This window comes from Cavia porcellus, unplaced genomic scaffold, assembly GCF_034190915.1.
Source record: "Cavia porcellus strain 051 isolate PalLab524CR breed Dunkin Hartley unplaced genomic scaffold, mCavPor4.1 scaffold_14, whole genome shotgun sequence".
Classification (NCBI taxonomy): Eukaryota; Metazoa; Chordata; class Mammalia; order Rodentia; family Caviidae; genus Cavia; species Cavia porcellus.
Genome location: NW_026947497.1, coordinates 11,265,033 through 11,285,957, shown reverse-complemented (window position 1 = coordinate 11,285,957; position 20,925 = coordinate 11,265,033). Strand labels below are relative to the sequence as shown.

The following is a 20,925-nucleotide window of genomic DNA, read 5'->3' as shown; positions in this document are numbered from 1 at the left end:
GGAATCTCTGTATCACTGTCGCTGAACCCACACAATGTGAGAGGTGATACCATGTTCACCTGAAGTAGTGATTTCTCTACTGTTTATCCTGGAAAGGGTTTCGAACTTAAGAACTAAGGAGAAGGTTGCTGAATAGTAACTTCAGTTTTTCCACAGAACAGAATCACCAGCCTGATTCTTAGCCAACGCTCATGGGTAATGACGGAGAAGCAATAGGATGTTAAGGTTAGGACCAATCGCTCACCAGACTTCTGGCAGAGGTGCCCCAGTGCAGAAGGCTGCAGCTAGCAGGTAGCAGGGGTGTCTCAGAGCATGGGGACAGGGCAGATTGCAGGTATAGTTACGCGCCTCCAGCTCTGTCCCGATCCTGTTCAGCATGCAGAGTTCCATGTTGCCCATTGCTGGAGGGCGGGGGGAGCAGCTCCAGGGAAGGCTCAGCCTGGGAACCTCAGCCACTCCTTGGGCATTGTGGTCACGTCTTACAAGAGCTGCTGCAGTCAGTGACTGGTGGACAGGAAAAGGATTTTCTCAGTATCCACAGAGGCAGCAAACAGAAATCCTGGTATTCATCAGCTAAAGCTAAGCTGCAAATATCTCATGGTACCCTCAATGGACTCTTTAGTCCCTCCCTGGTGTTAGTTTTCCTGTGGTATATGTTTAAACAGGTGGAATGGGGCATCTGTTTGTTAAAGCTTTACTTTTAAAATAATGTATTTAATATACACATGTGCACAGTAGTAGTTATGTCTTGTAGGAAAATTCACCATAATCTCAGGAGGTGTGAGTACGTTGGCACTGTGGGTAAGTGGTAGCTGCTTCCGTGTTACCTCATGACCCCTTTCCTATTTCAGTTCCACGCTTGTTTTTACCCTTGTATTAACTGTCATCTGTTAAAATAGCAGGTGTGGCCACTATTTCATTGTGTGGGTCATGACTGAAACTAGCAGTTTCCATTCTAGGTGGTGACTAAGAATGAGAGCAGTGAAGCTTGGCTGGAGTTTACTGGGCTTCTATCCAGCTGAGTTATCCCGAGTCCAGTCACTCACCCTACAGGTCCATCTCCAGGAAAACATTTATTCGTGTTGCACCCTCCAGACAGTGGACTCAGGGCCAGGCACTCTGGTGAAGAAAATGGGAAAGTGGTGCCGGCTCTGTCACTGGTTTCTTCATAGTGCTGCTGTCCAGGGACCAGAGAGAGACCAGCTCTGCTACTAGAGGCAGTGAAGTCGCTGCTCAAAAGCCCAAGTCATTAGAAAACAGAAAGCGACTCTGCTCAGACAGTCACAGTGCAGCGCAGCCGTGGAACTTCGCCTTAGGCCTTTTGGTGATAAGATCCCTTTGGGGGTCTCAAAACAAGTTTTCTATCCTTAGATAAGCAAAACCCCAAACAAAACAAAACAAAACCCTCAACACACACACACACACACACACACACACATACCGTCCCCACTTAGGAAAAATCCACAAACCAAAACATCTCCCTCAAAATGAAACCACTCAAAAACAATATTGACCCAAGTTCTACATAAGTTTAGTACTGAGTGGGTTTTGAATCACACAGGGGTTTACCTTCCATTTCTGTGTGAGCTGACAGGAACTCCAGTTCCTTTTCTGAAAAACAAGGGTTATACTAGTGGGTGCCCCCCACCCCGTGGTGATCAGCCAGGGGGGATGATCCCCCAATCTTCACAGGGCATGGATATTACCAGCGCCCTGAGCAGTTGGAGACTCAGATTTAATGGTCAGACATAAAAAAGTTTCTGAACTATTGTCTACAAAGGACATTATCTGTGTTAGAAAAAAAAAATCTCTTAATTTTTAATAGTAAAAATATTCCTACGGTTTTAATCATTTTTCTAATTTCATTTTCATTTAACATTTCCTATGGATACATGCATCAGATGCAGGAATTTTGTATTTCTCAAATATTCCTTTGTGCTTTCTACCGTCATATTTTTTTTTGTCTTTTTTGAGATGGGGTCTCGCTATGCAGTTCAGGCTGGCCTTGAGCTCATTTTGTAGCCCAGGCTGGTCTCGAACTCGCAACGACCCTCCCACCTCAGCCTCCCAAGTGCTAGGATTACAGGCGTGAGCCACCATGCCCAGCTCTTAGATAATTAACAGGAGGAGCCAAGTAAATTAAGATAGGAAAACAGTAGATTCAACATAAGTTATTTTTTCAGATACCTGTTGAGAAATTATAATTAGGATACCATTCTATAAGGTTAAGATAAATATTGTCTTCTACTAGAATAATGTTTATCCAATTCCTGAAAAAGGCAGGCATAATTCCAAATGCCATGGAGAAATATCTAAAGCTTTCTAGTTTCTTGAGAAAAAAAATCCTCACATAATTTCACATCCACATCAGCTACCACATTTCAGTGTTTTCTGGAAGTGAAATTTCCATTAAAATGTCTGCACTGCTTATTCTTTTATCTCCTAACTCCCGGGGTTGTATCTCTTCTGCTTGGGTTTGGATCTAGATGTCCCCCTCTAAACTTCCATGCTCCGGGGTGAGCTTTTGGAGAGACTGGGTCACGGGAGCTACACTACACTCCTGAGAGTCCCTGAGGTCAGAAGCTGAGCATGCTGCTGGGGGTGGGCCTGGTGAGACGGCCACTGCAGGTGTGGCCTGAAGTGTATTCCCCCCTTCTCTGCATCCTGGCCACCGTGGGGTGAGCAGCTTTCTCTCCACCAGGCCCCTCTGCTCGCACCTTCCACCTTGGAGCCATCCGTGGACTGTACCCAGGAGCCAAAATGAACTTCTTTTAAGTTGTGGGTGTTAGGTGCTGTGTCTCAGTGATGAGAAAATGACAGACACCTTCACTTGACAGACACCATGCATTTGCCGTCATTTCCTAATGCAGCTAACCCTCCTCAAAGCACTGGCACCCCTTTCTTTCCTGGCACTTGTAACCCCACATGCTCTGGGTCCTCATATTCTGTTCTCCAGATTGTCTCTACTCCCAGTCTCCAAAGGTTAGCATGGCAGAAATATTTTGTCTGCCTGTCTACATCCGTGGGGAAGTGTAATAACCTAACCTAACCTCAGCTAGTGTAATAACCTAAAATACCACTTCCCTACTGCTGACTCCCTCGCTTGTACCCAGGCCTTGCCTTGGAGCTCCAGACACACATCCCAGCAGTGTCAGTGCTCATAGTGAGTATCTTCATTCAAATGCTTCCAGCGACTCACCTTTGGCTTTTCCCGTGGGACTCATCACAGTGCTCCCAGAACATCTATTTGGTCAGTACAGAAGGAAACTTGCAGGGCGCACGTGAAGCAGCTGCCTTGGCTGTCACAATCCCATGACTGACAGGCGGGTGACGAGAGCCACCCATTTAGACTGCTTACCACCTGCACAGACGGTGGCGCCCAGCAGCAGCATGGCCACTGGCTCCTCTTCATGGCCCAGGTCGCTGCACTGCAGGGGAGGCCACTGGCTCTTCTGTCCGAGTGGCGATATGGAATCAGCTGCCTGCTCAGCCAACTTGTTGGAAGACCCTGCTGTGCCTCCCTGTCATCTGCTCTGCATCCGTGCAGCTCACACAGCCCGGAGCCACTTGGTCTCACTGTGAGCACTGACACCCACTTGCCCTCTGCAGACCCACTGGCTATAGAGCAGCCAGGCACCTCAGGATACAGACGTGCTGAGACTATGAAATGCCCTAATTTACAAAAAAATGTCAGGTGCTTTCACCAGGGACCAGGGTTTTCACTCCATCTGGCCACTAACTGCCCTCTACTGTCACCGAGGCTGCAAGACATGCTCTGGATGCGCAGCCTTGGGCCCTTTTCCTGTCCCCATAACCATGACCAGCTCTACCCACCTCATAGCCCGAGCTTGCCAGGCCCTCGTACCTGGCTGGGTTCACGCTTCAGCATTCTGGGGGAGGCTGCCCTGTCCTGTCAGGAGCAGCCCCCGGCCCTGTGAGCCCCAGCTGCCGCCTCGTGTGCTTTCTGACTGACTGTAATCCATCACTGCATGTTCTCTCACCAGGGGCATGTGTGGTATTTTTACTGCTGTTTCCAACATCCAGCTCCAGGGTCTGCTCGAGAAATATTTCTAGTGTTTTTTATAAAGCAAAAATTTAATTGTATATCTTAGTAATTACAACATTTCAAGTTTAGTTCCACCTTCTTTTCCTAATTTACTTTTGGTTTTCATATCAGGTCTATAAAATAAGTTTGGAGTTATATCTGCATTTTTAGAGTAAAACCAGTAATTAAAAATCAACTTATTTTTAAATGTAAAAATGTGTTTATTCACAATCCTTGAGAAGTTACCAGTCCATCAGAAAATTCTTTATGAACAACAACAAAAAAATTACAATAGTAGCTTATGCCAACCAAAAATATACATCTGATGTGTATAAACCGTAGAAAGCGTTAACCCAAGCAATGTGAAGAAAGTACCTTTAAATATTTCCAGGGACACAGCTATAACTTAAGACATATAAATAACAGCATTACTGTATTTACATATTAAAGTGTCATATTTATTTCTACCAGATTTTTAAAAAGGACAAAATAAAAATACAGTTGTCATTGCCTAGAACTTCAAATATTGAAAGGGCCATGTGAATTTTTTAAAACAGCAGGAACTTTAAATTACTATTTATTTCTGGATCTTCCTGTATTTTTGAGAACATGCACTATAACTGTTGCAAAAGAAGGAACAGAAAAACCGTACTAAGGAAAAAAACCTTGCTTATTGAAATCCTCAGCAAAATCAAGGAAAGCAGTTAGGGGTGTTTTAACATCCCCAGCTTTTATACTGATGCTTAACTTAGAGCAGAGAGTTGAACTGTCTACCACAAAATGCAGTTATACATAGTGATACGTTTACTTCCACTGCAGCAAAGCACCTTGTACTACAAGGCACAGGGAAGCATAATAAATCGGTAGGACCTTTCATACCAGAAAGGATTTTATTTAGTTTAAATACCCGTATTACCTTTTTATGTTTTCCTTTCTTAAATCATTTGGAGAATAATGTTCTGTGTAAAATCTAAGATCACTCATTGGAAATACAGAAGTAAAAAAATAATGACACCTAAAAACTTAATACAGCAATTTAAAAGCAGTATAGGTGAGCGTAAGTATAGATTTTTTATTAACAACCTAAAACATCCAAACCGAATGCTTGTTTTTGTATTTTGTTCTGACTGAATCAACACCATTGTACTAGGACATACAAATGTAGAAAGAAACTGATCCTTCAGCATTTCTTAGGTCATCGACTCAAATCAATTGTGCTTCTAACTGGATAATGGAATTCTGAGCAGTCCTAGAATCAGCACTGCTAGAAAAGGGAACCATCCCAAATGTGACCCTGACTACCCCACCCCGAGATGCCCCCTCACATCTGCTGAGAATTCATCAAAAATACTGTAACATTTTCACCACAGATAAAGAGATAGGTGGGGAAAAGCACTCCAAGTAAAATTAATAAAGATTTTAAAATGTGAAAACCTACAAGAGTGAACAGGAATGCTATAAGAGTTATTAGAAATTTAACTGATAACATGACAGAATTATTAAATTGGTCTTAAAATGCAGAAGGCAGATGATAAAATTGCACTTAATTCTGAAGCAGTTCAGATCTGTCTGACCATTTTTACACCTTCCTAATCAAATAAACATTTCCAGGGCAGCGCCTCACTGCCCTTACAGACCACAGGTCCATTCCGGTTGGGTTTTAACATTTGGTCAAAACTGAAGAACGGGGGTCAAACAATTTTGCACTATCGAATCTGCTGATCGGTATCTGAGTGTTTGATGCCAGAATCAGACAGTTCCAATACGGGATTTACAAATCCAGAATACTCAGAATTGCCGTTATCATCCACCTCGGCGCTAACGAAGTCGTTCTCCCACTCCAGCCCATTGGAGTCGTCCGAGGCAGAGGTGGGGTTACTCCCGGCCTTCCTGCCTCCGCACTTCAGCGCTGCCCGCAGGATGTCCTCCTCCGTCTTGGAGCGCTCTCTCACTGGAAGCATCCTGTTCATCCCTGCGGTTTGAATGGAGTGCAAAATGTCTCAGTAAAGACAAAACATATTAAAAGCCTCCGATTATTGTACAGTTGTTGCTATTGTTTTTACTGTCAGTCTCGATTTGCCCTGTAGCCCTGAAGAGCCCCTCTTGGGGCAAGCTTCTGGGGTCCAATCTTGAGCTATAAGAGGTAAGCATTCACCAAGGGATAGCTCTGAGGCAACACTGACCACATAACACAAAGGTGCTAAGGAGCCATGAATCAAACAGAATGGACGGAGGTTTTCAAATGCTAGTAAGTCTTCCATGGCCAAATCAGTCTGTCTGCCAAAAGTCCTTCCCTACCCAGATGATGATTGCAGTTTCCGGAGAATGACACTCACCCTCGAGATGCTAACAACATACGCCTTCCCAGCACTTACTGGGTTCCTATTAATATTGCATGCACTTCAAGTTTATTAGTGATTTAATCCTCAGCGGCTCTCTAGTCCCATTAACCCCATTACAGACCTGAGGAATGGGGGCAGAGAGGTCAGTGATTTGTGCAAGGTCACACAGTTATAAAGCAGTAGGGTAAGAATTTCTCTTCTCTTCCTTTTTGGTAGTGCTGGGTATTTAATCCAAGGCCTTGTGTATGCTTAGGAAGTGCTCTATCACTGACCTACATTCCAGCCCTGGGAAAGAGTTTTAATTCATTTAGTCTTGTTCCAAAGCCTAACTATATCCTAACAGTACCGTAAGAATACAGATGTTGTTGATAAATTATGAACATAAATCAATAGGAGGTAAAAATTTATCAGAATAAATGTAAGTCTGATGACTGAAATCCAAATATGTAATAAAGTAAGTATAGGACTGAAGAAATGGTGTTCAACTGAGAAGAATGAACAAGTTAATTTCTCTGATAAGGATATCCAAGTTTCCTGAATGTGTTTCTTTCCAGATAAACAAATGAGCATGACCACAGGCTATCCAAGGCCTATTCTATCTCAAGGTCTATGAAACAGTTGATGCTAATTATTTTTCTCAAAGTTTTATCTTATATAATTGAGCCATTCTTGTTCTATTTCCTGTTTCCTATCATGAAAATGAGAAGCTGAGCCCCATTCTATCAAATCTCCTTGAAAATACAAAGCAAAACAAAAGAGCTACAGTTTCAAGTGCTGGATTGTGCCACACTCTGCACTGGCTTGCCTTATCCTCACAATATTCATTCATTTACTTAGTCATCTCTTTTTTAATTGGCTGTTATATGCCAAGCAAGTTAGATATCAAATACACATAGTAGTGGAAAATTATCTTTTCAGGTTAGATTTATTCTTTCCTTTTTTAATGAACTGTAGTTTAGAGAAGTTAAGTAGTCTAGAAGTAGGAAGACATGCCAGCTAAGATTGAAACTCATATCTGAATAAGGGCATTTGTTCTACTAAAATAACTAATCATAAAATTGCTAATTTATGATGACTCCAAAGTGAAACTGACTTTGGCTTTAAACTGCCCACAAGGGGGCAGTAATCCCTCATACTGAGTCATATGTGAAGGATTATAAAAAACCTTACCGTTTTATTTTCACTCTCAAGAAATAGTAAAAGTCAAACCATTTACCAACAAATGATAATTACTAATGCAATTAACAATGTAGAAATATGTTTACATTTAGTTTTCATTAATTTCAGTTTAAACAACAGATATTTACACAAATCCATACAGATTAAACTCTCCAGGTAAAAGCGAATTATAAAATACCTTCTTCATCTTCCCACTCCAGGTCTAAGGACGTGTTGTCATCATTTCCACTGGTGGATTTTGTTTTAGTTAGTAAGTCACAGCTGCTTTCTGTATTTGGTGTCAACACGGTGGCATCTGAAGAGAGTCCTGGAACACCCCAAACACAATTACATGTTGTCACTGCTGTTTCACCACAAAGCTATCTTCTTTTATAGTAATTATCTCTCCAAATATTACTATGCTTTCTGATTTCAAAAGAAACAATTACTGAAGTCATTACATTGGTACGTCTCTGGAAGGAGTAGTATAAAGGCCTTTTTTTTTCCTATCTAAGAATAGACATGCAAATTTGAGTGAATTAAGCTTTTCAAATATGATGAATCCAAGTAATGCTTCTAATAGCCAATTAAACAGAGAGACAAAAAAAAACCCTAAAAACATGAAACACCTGAAAGGTAGCCAGCATTTTTAAAATGAACTGTGCCTATGTTTTTGCTTCCCAGCAGCACAGGACGTAGGAGTTGTGACTTCAAAACTTGAGGAAATACTTCAGTCTTGTAAATGACTCTGTCGTAAATAAAGTAAGTAGGCTTCTGTCCTCTTTCCTCCTACCTCCTTTGCTGTGATCCGCATAGTACCTGACTCCCTGCCCTGGATCTGCACAGCAGCCTGAGGCAATCCCTGCTCCAACTCCTTTTCCAGAAGGAAAGATGATCACTGTGTAATTCACAGCTACTTCCCTGACTTCTCTGGGCAATACAAACCGAAGGGCAAGAAGCTCTACAGGAAAAGAGGCACGATCCCCAGTCCTCTCTTTAATGTGGCATAAAGTAAACTGAAAACAGAGAATATTTTAAAACACTTACTGCTACTTCGAAAAACTTCATACTGTGACTTTATATTTCTCATACAAGATTCAAAGTCATCTTCTGGTGCTGAACTGTAATAAAAATGAATTATAAGATTATAATCCTAGTAAGGAAAACATAATGAATGCTCAAGTGTGACCTGGTCTGAAGGCCTATCTCTCAAATTCACAAGGATGACACAATCAGGATAATCCAACAAGAACAGCTCTCAATGTTCTCACTGTCAGCATGAAACTGAAAGTACTCAGATTTTGATTAATTCTGAAGTCAAAACTCTAAAGCTTAGCTTGGTTCTTCAAGTTGGCTCCCTGTAGAAATGTGATGCTGGCATGTCTCTCCCAATAAACAATCGCTCATTAACTTGGTCATAAGAAAACAGCTGAGAACACCAATAGCTGTGATTACACATGCTTTACGCAAAGCAACTGGCTACTGTGTCCCTTTATGTGACTGCTTTTCGAGGTTTCACTGTGCAGTTCAGGCTGGCCTTGAACTCATTTTGTAGTCCAGGCTGGCCTCCAGCTTACATCAGCTTCCCAAGTTCTGGGATTATAAACATGTACACCATACCCAGCCTTCAGCGACCACTTTTCAAGACTCACTGAGGTCATTTAAATAAGTGATCACCTCTCAATTTAGAGAAAAATTCTGTCTGTATTTCCTGAGACAGTACCTTAGAAAAGCAAGTTAATTTTTGTTTTATTTTGTGCTGGAGATTGAGCCTGGGGCTCCGCTTGGAGCCACATCTCACGCCTTGTGACTTTTAGGGACCACATAAACATGAATAGAGTTTCAAACACCCTGAGGTGCAAGGTGTTCCCTTTGCAGATAACAGTTTTTACCACACAGGGAAGAGGAACTGCTCATTCATTATTTACCTTTGATGGTCACCACTGCTTGACGGATGATACTGCTGCACAACTCTCTGTCTTTCTTGCTTTGGAGATATAATAATATAAAAGTCACTCTGTTGCAAAATTGTATTTTCTGAATGGCTCATGCATGTTTTTTTTCCTAGTTTCTAGAAACAAAGTTATCTTGTTGAAGCTCTTCAACTGGTCACTATTCACTTTGACATCCTCTTACTTATGGATAGAATTGTACTTAATTTATCAGTGTCTATGTCCAAAGTGCTTAGGCTATTCACAGGTTTTGAAGTTAGCTTTTGAACAGATAAGAACTGGTGTCCTCAGCATTCTTAGTGTACCTATGCACTTCCAGTGCTGAAAGGGTGAAGGGTAAGAAAGGAACAGGTAAAACAGTAACTCGGGCTAGTCAGTGTGAAGTAGGGGCAATCAACGGAAGCACCGATCATGGGAACAGAACTGGTCTAAGGCGGCCCGCTTAGCCCCGACATCACAAACCCTACTTCCCAGGCACGCATCACCTCTGTCGCCTCTCCCAGAACTCACAGGTGGCTGCAAAGTCAGGTTTTGGATGGAAAAACCAGCGAACTGGGATGGTGCAAGTGTGAGTGTGAGTGCATGCTGTGCAGATTGCATGTTCTGAGGGCAAATGTGTAGTCAGGAAGTGAGAACTCAGGACTCAGGAAACTGTTCAAATGGATGCTGAATAGAAATACTTCAGTTTCTAAAAGGCAGCAGTAGAGAATTTATTGTAGTAGAAATAGTGCCTCTGTTATAACTAAAAACCCCTTGCAAAACCATTGTTACTTTGTAGAAGGCAGAACTTCTTTACAATCTTTAAACTTTCTATTTAGAATATACATACGAAAATAAATGTCTCTGTATAATTTATATGCTGCATACCCTGCTACCACACACGTGTGCAAATGCACATACACAACTAGGGGAGTGAAAAGAAAAAGCACACACAGTTTACATGGAGGAGGTCACATAACAGCATGACAGAGGGGGGTCTCCCGCTCCTGTGTCTCAGCAGCAGGGTCTCAGGGCTGCCACCTATCTGTCCCTGAGGCCCCGCCTCTGTAAAACGAACATAAAAACCACGCTTTCTCCTGAGACTGCTGTGAGGGTTGAGTGCAAATAAACTTCTTAGAGCAGCCCCTGCGCTCAGGCAGGGCTCTGCAAGGTTTGTTATATACAGCTGCCGGGCTGTGCCAATGCCATCTTCCCACACAGCATGGAAAGACAGGGTAAACTGCTTCCTTCCTTGAACACCCAAACTCTCGACCTCCCAAGACACAACAGCATAAAGATGAGGAGTGCGAATAGCCCTGCAGGGCAGACGTGTACAGCTCATTTTATTCTAAGTACACCATAAGAAATTGCACCAAGTAAAGGAACTGATTTCAGAAACTCTCAAAAATACAGTACAATACTTTGGGACGTATATTTGTTTTGAAACCTTTTTCCTCTGAAAGTGTATTTTTCCAAAAGAATACTGAATTTTACAGTACTAAACTTTACTGTTAGGATAAACAGGTATTAGCTTCTGTTTTAAAGCTAAGCAGCATTCTGTAACAAGCATGTGATTTTGATGTTATTTCCAGGGGTTAAAGATTGATTAATTTGCCTTAAAATGCCAAAGAATAGATGCATAGATACGGTCAGTGTTAAGCAAGCAGCCCTTGACCCTGGGAAAAGTCCCCAATGGGATCTGTCCAAGAAGGTAAGGAGAAAAGCAGCCGTGTGCTGGGGTCTCCTCCTCACCTCCTCGAGCTTTCGCTGCTTGGCTGCCCTGGCTGCTTCACGCTGTGCAGCGTATAAAGCTTCTTCTTCTAGTCTTAACTTCTCCTCTTGTAAGGCTAACTGTGCATGAACAAAACAATAAGGATTAACAGAAACCAGAACCTGTCTAGCTGCTCTCCACAGAAAATGTCTGCATTATTAAAATAAAAAACAAATCATTAAAAAATAACTGATGGCTACAAAACATATCAAAATCGGTGTTTCTGTGTTTGCCTCAATTGTTCCTTTTCTAAAAAGGACCCAGATGATACGACAGTAAGGGAATTGAGTTCTGAAAAACAGCAGCATCTAATTTATAAAAACACATTCTGTTTCTTTCTCTGGAATTTGCAATGATGTTCACTTTGAATAACCATTCTAGGACCTACATCGCGAGTCAGGTTAATGGTGCTGGCCTCCTCGGTAAAAATCTTTACAACTAAGGCCGACTGCATCACCATCCACCCACGAGAGCCAAGTGCTCACGAAGTCCACGTCTCTCCTGACTGGCACTATGCTCATGTCTCCTTTACTCTGTTACTATGAGACTGCTAAGCAGTTATGTTCCAATTTAAATTCTTGCTATTCATAACATGGTGCTTTAGTGACAGTTACTGCATGTCAAATTTAACTTAAAAATCAAATTTTGACATTTTAGAATAATTTTAGTATCTACCGTGTGCCTTAAAGTTCATACATCTAAAATTACCAACTGGTACTAAAACAGTTTTTAAATGTATGGTGCACTCAACTAATTCCAATTAGTTTAGTGATAGAAAAAACTATAGTTTCAGGCTATTTCCATAAATATGTTAAATAAATATAACATTTATGATTATTAGAAATATTTGATCCACTAAGAACAAATAAACCCAAGACAAACAAAAGGTTAAATACCATTTACTGTGAAACACTATTTTAAAAGTTGTTTTAAACACAAAGGCAGATATTCTTGTTAGTATCTCACAATTATGAACTAACAAATTATTCTTAGATGAATTTACTTTGTTAATCCTTATTTTTTTTGCATGTAAAAATCTTTGATAAATTAAGCCAAACTAAAAAATTATGATGGCCTGGGATAATTTATGCAATATACTATTTAGTTACAACTCACCCTTATAAAAAACAAGCTTTATGATAACACAATATAAGCTACATAAACGACTACTTACCTCTTTTTGGATTTTCTTATCAAGATCTTTCTGCTTTTCAGCAATAGAATCATAATGCCTCTCTCGTAGGTCAATAATTTCTTCCTCAGTAAGAGGCCTATAGATTAAAATAAAAAAAAGGAGGCAGGGAAAAGAAAGAAGAAAGAAACTATAGCCAGTGAAATTCTGAAAGTTTACTATCAAAACTGTGTTAATGTGATTTGCTACTATAATTACAGGATACATTGTAATACAACTTTCCAGTTAAAAACATAGTCCTGGGCCAGAGGTTTCTGGCTATTTGGCTCTACTGCCCTGTGTTCAGAAATGCAATTCGGCTTCCATTCCACAGCTGCACTCCAGCCACCTGACCTCCGTCTCTCAGCCGAGTCCCCATCTGAGAGCAGCTCCGGGACACTGTTAATCACAGCGCCTCGCGGCCAGAGCCTGCAGCTCCTGTTTACCCCTCCTGGCCTCACAGAACCCACACTTGCCACAGGCACACACCTGTCCAGCTGCGGCCAGTGGCCTCCTTCACTGCGACACTCACACAGCGCCTGGGCCACTCCCATGATGACCTGCTGCAGATGCAAGAGAACACCTAGCAGTGTGGCCCTCAGCCCTGCGCATATTCTGTGCTGACCACTACAGTGGCACCCTCATGCCCTTCAGCACCCCACAGCTTCTGCAAGCCCCCACCCACTCATTCTTCATGCTCTGTGTGCACTGTCTCTGTTGTAGAGCTCAGCTCAGCCAGCCTGCTGATCAGTACAGGCAGCATTCGCTGAGAAGTACCCCCTTGCCATCCTCTCTGCATACTTCCTGGGCAAGGGGCCTCTCTTCCCAGGTTTCCCAGAGGGTCCTATAAATGCTTTTTAATTAACTTGACCACCTCACACTGAAACAGCACCTCTGGGGCTCTATTTCCAGGACATCTTCTAATGTAGACACATTTACATGTCTGATGTTTAAATCCCAGGGCCTGGCACGATGCCTGGCACATGGCTGCTTAAGAAGCATGTGCTAAGCTGACACCCTAAGGGACTTAATTCAGACATGAAACAGTGCATGGAAATAGTCTCTGGAATTAAGACTGATGTGTCTTCTACAAGTAGTATGTGCAATTTTAACTGTATGTTAGAGGGCTACTTATAGTATCAAGGTTTTAGGTGACAAAAAAGCATGAATAATAGAACAAGTTTTTAGAAGGCTATAAGGAAGGGAGGATAAAGTTGAAAAACTTAGGAAAGCAAATGATAAAATCTAAATTCTCAGAATACTCAAAGTTCACATACAAGTTTTTCTTAAGCCTTACCTGTGACTGCTTCCTGGGCTCTCCCCCTGCACAAAAATTAATGAAAATGATTAAAGAAATTTCACTAGCTGAATTTATCAGGCAAAACAATAAAATTTCTATTTAAACCAAAAATTTTGTACTAACCTATCTTTATCATTATTAAAAGTGTTTGAAATTGAAAAAAATTTTTAATTGTACTATTTTTTAGTGTCAAAGTTCAGTTGGATTCTCCGTGTTTTTCCTGACAGATGCCAGCTTCCCATAGGAGGGCCCTGGGCTGCGGGAGTAGGGGTGCAAGGCCTCCCCACTGGCGGTCTCTTATGCACAGTGAACCCCAAAGCACCCCATCCTATACCCACTGGCTGCCCTGCGCGGCGCACCCCACAGGAGGGTGGCCTCCGCCCTGTCTCCCAGCGCCACTCGGCTGTGTCCAGCAGCTAGGCAGCTCCCTGCGCTCTTGTCCACGGCCCTGGGCACGCACTTGACCACGGTCTGCAGCCTCGGTGCACACAGGCAGGCCGACCTCCGCCTCATCGTGGTCCTGAGCTATGTGCTGCGGAGGAGTTAGGTGTCGTCCAGGCAGCGTTCACAGTGACTGAGTCAACCACGAATGCCACGGAAGAGGCGTTAGACAGGGACACACATAAAACATGGTGAGCATGTGTGGCCGTCAATGCACACGTGGCTGTGCGAAGCGCAGGAATGAAACGCTAACCCAGGAAAGCGTGCCAGGGTGTAGAATGACAGTCACTAACTCAGGAGCAAAGTGCGAAATGAAGAAGAAAAGACTGCTTAGGAAAAACAAGTACAAAGAAAAAGAAAACTTAACCAACGAAATAAAAAATAGCTTAGAAAAAACAAGCAACTGCAAGTCTTCCATGCTGAGAGGAAGTAGTCTGGAGGCTGAAAGCGCCCTTCCCCGAAGGGTTAACAATGTCATGTCCTGTGTTTGCTTACTTAAAGAGCAAGACACAGAGACCAAAGTGATCTCTGAGAAGAGGCGGAAGCTCCGCTTCATAAAGCATTGGGTGTTATTTTACAGGGAAACAAAAGGCTGAGATAGTTTCCCAAACATGCCTATTAAATAATAAATATGCATGCTTTTAAAAGGGATTTACACCCAAATGGCTTTGGGAAATGGTGAGTTGAACAAGTTAGATCATTTTGTTTAACAGTAGTTCTCAGAAATTGTATCATGCTATATATTCTGAGACTAATACCCATACCTGTTCTGAGAAATACCTGACTACAAAATAATTTAATGTTTAAAGTCTTCATGCATTTTCCTCTTCCCTTAGAAAATTAAAAGCGTCAAAGCCACAGTTCTGTTAGCTTAAGAACTGTGCGAGGCGGAGAGTGGGCCCAGCGGGGTTAGCGATTGGCACACGGGCTGATGATCAGCTTGGTGAAGCTGGAAATTGCACATCAACTAATGCTGTTCTCCTAACTATGGCATGCCTAAGATGCGGCACGTTTCACTGGTTCTAAAGTTATCTTTTTTCATCTTGGAACACTTCTCGTCCTTAGTATGCATCTTAAAACTGAGTTTTAGAGGAAATAAGATGCAGAAAATCACCATACTGCATGCTGGCATATGCATACAGCCAGAAGGGACTGCAGAATGAACAGGCATCGACCACACTGCAGAAACCCCTAAGAACTGTGCTTGCAGAAAGCATCCCCTCTAGTTGAGTATTTTATCTATCTAAGGGAGAGATGGTAGAAGCACCCCTTTTGGAAGTTTCCTGAGTTCTATAAAAGAATTAAAACTTCTATGTAGTGTAATGTTAAAAATTCTGAATCCTTGCAAATATAAATTAGTAAAAATTAAGAAATGATAAATTAGGAAATGACATGGGAGGACAAAAAAATTTTTAAATTCTAAAATAAAATTTAAAACATAATTGTTAGAATAATGAGTTTCATATCACAACGCAAATACTTACTTCATCACTTTCTACTAGATTCTCAAACTGTGAAAGAACAAGAAAATAAGTCTTAGGAGGGACACTTATCTAGCAAGATACTGTTACTTTATTCACCTTAAAAGTAATAATTTTATTTTATAAGATAGCGTATTTAAGTGCCTTTTGTACATCCACTAGTTTGATATATTCAGCAGTCCTATAAAATAGCCAAGGCAAGTATATACTATTTGTATTTATGGCAATATTCAACAGAAAGCAGAAACTATATTACAAACTGAAGCTTTCACCTGAATTGACTATTTCATAGAGGCATTTTAACCTATAGAACCAGAATTTTTCACTTCCTTTGAGTTCAGAACAAATGAATATCATAGAGAGGAAAATTAACAAATAAGAACTAAAAAGATACCCAAATAAAATTTTTCTAAATGTTTATCATTATCTATTCATGCATATAATTATTTACTCAGTCTACTAGTATTTACTATGCCCAAACACAATGTCTTCCTAGGAACAGGAATGTGAAAATGTAATTAGAATGTGACAAATGCTATTTTGTCAAATGACCTAATAAGAAATCATAACTATTAAATTATATTATTAAAATATCTCTATTTTAAATACAAATAACCACCTGAAAGAAAAACGAGTTTTATTGTTAATATTATTTAAATGAATTCAAAGGTTTAGAAAACTCAAGAATCTAAGGGATAACAAAGTTGTGCAAAATTATTAAACTCAGTTCATTTTTTTTTTATTGCTTTGTGATTGCTTACAAACCGAGTTCCTAGTTTACATGCTTATTTAATACAGAAGGCACTGAAGTACAGTGGTCAAGCTTGGCAGCAGATAGTTTTGGATTGAAAATTATTTTGTGCTGCTCACGGGTTGTAAAACATGGCCCAATATCTCTATTTTTGTAAGCTCCGATTTCTCATCCAGAAAACGAGGTGACTACTGTCTGCTTGGAAAGAGATGCAGCAAGAAGTGAATCAGCATTCTTCAAGAGCAGGGCGGAGGGGTCGGTTGAGGTAGGAGCTACTACAGGTGTTTCGCAGAACCGCAGGGCTGCCTCTCGCCACACCGCTGCTCATGCTCATGCTGCACTGAACCCTCCTACAGGGAGGCCAGCCTGGTCTGCAGCCTTGCGGCCTTGGGAGCCACTGGTACAGCCGGGCCCACCCACACCCCTCTGCTGAGGCCAAACCAGACCTCTCACAAGACCAGGGCCTCAATCTGCAAGCTTCTCCCTGCCTCCCCTTCTCTTGCTCTTTACCGGAATCAATGTGACTGAAACATAAACAATCCATAGGAAACATGGTCTAAACTTTTTCCACTTAGTTAGAATACAAGGAATCCCTTTTGCCTTCTAAGAGGGCATCCAAGTCATGACTCTACTTACCTCTATAGTCAAGTGCTCACCCCTGGAACATGTTCTAAAGTATTTGGATCTGGGGATAAAAACAGAGAAGCACTTTAAAAGTCACTACCGGCTCTAATGTGATGGCATAAAAGTATTTCTTCGAGGGCAACTTTACACTCTCTAATATACAGTACCTTACATTTATAAAAAGGAACCACCACATCTACCTCTGAAAACAGTCCAGATTTTTAAATGTCATTATGCATTTGATATTTATACTTATTAAACCTGCAGTATATTAATTTACATAATACTTATAATAGAACAGAATTGTTTTAAAATTTATTTCATTTTCACTGTATCCAGAAAATTATCTCATTAAAAAGGGTTAAATATTAGGTAAGGGTATGCCCTCGATTTTGTCAAACATATGTAAAACATTTGAAAAATCTAAAGAGATACACAGTATGTGAAGACTAATTGCCTCCAATAGGGCCATATATATCCCAGGAAGCCTTTTATTTTCTTCCCATACCCACACATAGAAGAGAAGAAACACAGAGCATACACACATTAGCCAAGTCCATTAATTTTTCAGCCAGGACTGAATACTGCCTTTGCTGCTACTCAGCCTCTTCTGCTCTCACCACAGAACCCCCCCCCCCCCGCAGCCCGATGCCTCTTCTACTGTGCCTGCCTGTCCTCAGCGTGCAGGGCTCAGGACGGGCTGAACACATGGGTACTGAGGCAGGAGGGCCCCAGCGGCCCACTGAGGACTCCTGTTCTCAGCACATAACGCACCCCTTTAAGAAGCAGGGGGATGCCTGGGCTAGGGCAGGGCAGAATGCATCAGGATACAGGTAGATGTGCATGAGGAGCCGACAGGTTGGCAGATAGAACACCAGGCTGTCCTGTGCAAAGAATAAACACCGCCATCGCACTGCAGAGGGCTACTTTTCCTGCTATAGTCCTCATCTGTCTCTCAGCAGAAATGTATGTTTTTATTAATTATTAAACTTCGGTTTGTGTTATTTCATAAAGAAATTTCACATTGTTATTTGTACACTGGTAACGCTAGAAAAACAAATGGTTGCTTATTAATTCCTGCCTGCAGCCTGGCAGTCTCACTGCTCATACTCACATAGGCTCTGCACACAGCCTAGGGCGATTCTACACTCAGTGCTCCAGCCAAGGTAAAGGCAGCCCAAGGGCCAAAGCCTCGGCTCCCCGGCCGGGAGCTGTAACCCTCACTTGGGGGAACACTGGACTGGGGCTCCTGCTCCTGACATTCTGTGCTTTTCTTCCTGCAACCAGCACCCTTTCCTGAATGAAAAGGCTGCCTCTGATGACTGTGCCCCTCTCCCCACCTTCCTGATGGTGTGGGTGAATAATGAAATTAGTTCAGCGACACTGAGTGGCCAGATGTAGGCCATGGGCAGGAACAAGGCCTGACACCCAGTGCGAGGCTGTAGCAGGGAGCGATCTGCAGCACTGTGGGTACCGCCGGCAGCAAGGCGGACTCTGCTGAAGCTTAATGTGGGTGTGCACACGTGACTCCAGGGGAAGCCAGAAGAGTTGTGCTGTGGAAGCTTCCCTACTTGTCCATTCTCTCCACGCCCACTGCGTTCCTGACCATTTCCCGACAACCTGACAATCCACAGCAGCCAAAGAAGAGCGACCAAACGTGGCCACACTGTGTCTCCAAGGACCACTGTGTCCCTGCCCTGTTAGGAAACTGCTACCACCGAGAAACTGAGCAACCACGCGGGATCTATCTCCCACTTACAGCAGGTCCTGACTGATACACAAGCAGGTGGCTAAGCAATAATGATGAATAAAATGGAACAAACACAGGGTAAGTGCAGAAAGCAATTCGAACTTGCCCTTTATTATCAATTAGACCGAGCCCTTACAAAGGGCCCATACTGACTGCTACTACCACAAATGCTAGGGTTCCACTGAGAAGTTAAATATTCAGTTTGGCAAATTCAGGGGCAAGGTTTCAGCAAAAAACCTTTAACCTGGACTTACCTGAAAATAAGTGAATAGATAATATAATATTTTATATATATATATATATGAATTATAGATGTTTATTTCTACTCAGGTAAATACTGCTAGTGCCTGGACAAGTGCACTAAATATTAAATTTGGTCACGGATACTTTGCCAATTTTCAGCCATATAAAAACCCTAGCTTTCCACATATTTTTCTGAATCTTCTATGCAATACACACTTTAAGTGATCAACAGCCCACTGTTTGAAAGGTTCATTTCAGATCTCAGAGATGAAGCAACAGTGCCAGGCATTCCCCCTGCTGGCTGTTTAAAGCTCTGAGTGTTTGCTGTGGGCTCTCCTGACTGCTCCTCTGGTCCCTGGCTGCTCCTTCTAGGGAAGGGAAAGAAGTGGGGCAGTCAGGAGAATAAAACGGATCCGCATGAATCCCAGCCTCAGACTCCATAAGTGGCAGAGGCTTTGGGCTCGAGGGTTCTTGAGCACAAAGGAGGCGTGCCTGGGGTAATGGCACAGCACACACACACATACAAAAAAAACCTCCAGTCAGCCAGCAGGCCTTGGTGTGGGGGGGATGCAGTCCTCTGGTGGCAGGCCTTTCTGACCAGGACAGCCAGAGCTGGGTGTGCAGGTGCAACTGTAAACTCAGCATTCCAAGGCTGAGGCAGAAGGACTGTGAGTTCAAGGCCAGTCTGGACTACAATGTGAAACCCTGTCTCATAAATTTAAAAAAAAAAAAAAAAAAGACAGTATAATAGGAGCTAAGATTCCAAGGAAATTTGCCAGATACCTGGAGGAAAAGAACTGTAAATCAAGGAAAAGCAAATGCAGATATCCCTGCAGTGAAACGATGCATGGCTCCTTGGGGTCAGGAGGTGAAAGCATCAGGACAGCTGGGAGAGAGAGGTGAACAGACCCAGTTGGCCAGGCCCTGCAGCCACACAGCAGCTCCGGCCGTACTGTCTGAGAACTCACAGAAGAGTCTGGTTTTTTACATTAACTTTAAAAAAAAATTCCCAACGTGAAACTTTCAAGTATGCACAAAGGCAGAGAGAAGAGTATCACTGACTGCATTGCACACCTCGCCCTGCTTAGAAAGTCACCATTTTCCAGGTTTCGTTTACACCACTCTCGTGGAGCTGCTAGGGCGGGGGCAGGCATGCTCTCTTACACTTATCTCAGTTTGCATCTCTGATCACTAAGAACCTTAAAAGCCTACTTGGCATGTTACTACATTTAGCACAATTAAAAAGAATTCCTTAAAAGTCTTCTGATGTCTCACTCATACTGCCATTTCCCAGTTCTCCTTCTGTAGGGTCGGCCTGACTCGGGAGCTTGACAGCGGGTGCTGCGTTCACCGACTTTTTAGACCTGTGTGCATCACACCGTCCCCCTGTATCCCTGCCTGTTTCCATGCTATTGGATGTCACAGAAATTATGTTGCTTGTCCTGAAGAATTTCTCATTTTCTGGGTTTGGCTGTTACTTTTCCTCTTGGTGCTGTATCTTCTTCCTCTATCTCCTGTACTCCATGTAAAATCAGGATTTGATTTAAAACCTTGTCTAAACTGAAGTTAATTTCTGAAGGCAGGAGTCCTTCTTACACAGTCTTCTGCTGAATCAACCATGAGGCGTTTTTCCTTACATTTTGGATGTCGACATTCAGGTACTGTCAGTCTGATCCATGCGACAAAAGTTCTACTCAACCTTGTTCCCAACAGTTTTGACAGCACTGATATTCCCATCTGCTCCTCCCTAGGACAGCACACAAACCACGCTCTCATTCTTCAAGGACGTATCAGCAACACTAAGAACTTCACAGTAGGATCATGAACTGACAAGCTGGTCTGTTTCAAAGGGCCAACAGGAAAGCTACTGTAATGGAACAGCAGAGAAGCGTTGCTGGTGTGGGTAAGGGAACAGAA

General features: G+C 42.4%; 1 protein-coding gene across 3 annotated transcripts in view; it reads right to left on the bottom strand.

Annotated features, from left to right (window-relative positions):
* Positions 1–4,242: 4,242 nt before the first annotated feature.
* The window catches only part of Ap1ar (adaptor related protein complex 1 associated regulatory protein), a 32,896-nt gene continuing 16,213 nt past the window's right edge, over positions 4,243–20,925 (bottom strand). Inside the window, exons 2-10 of one of the 3 annotated variants that reach the window (XM_063260635.1) lie at positions 17,028–17,076; positions 15,644–15,670; positions 13,716–13,741; positions 12,422–12,518; positions 11,229–11,327; positions 9,474–9,616; positions 8,593–8,666; positions 7,745–7,873; positions 4,243–6,017 (exon numbers count right to left, since the gene is read on the bottom strand). In XM_063260635.1, the coding sequence (XP_063116705.1) occupies positions 5,752–6,017; positions 7,745–7,873; positions 8,593–8,666; positions 9,474–9,616; positions 11,229–11,327; positions 12,422–12,518; positions 13,716–13,741; positions 15,644–15,670; positions 17,028–17,076 (910 nt within the window). In that variant the 3' untranslated portion in view covers positions 4,243–5,751. The remainder of the gene's footprint in view (positions 6,018–7,744; positions 7,874–8,592; positions 8,667–9,473; positions 9,617–11,228; positions 11,328–12,421; positions 12,519–13,715; positions 13,742–15,643; positions 15,671–17,027; positions 17,077–20,925) is intronic. The other 2 variants (XM_003468002.5, XM_005002902.4) reach the window with 2 other exon arrangements.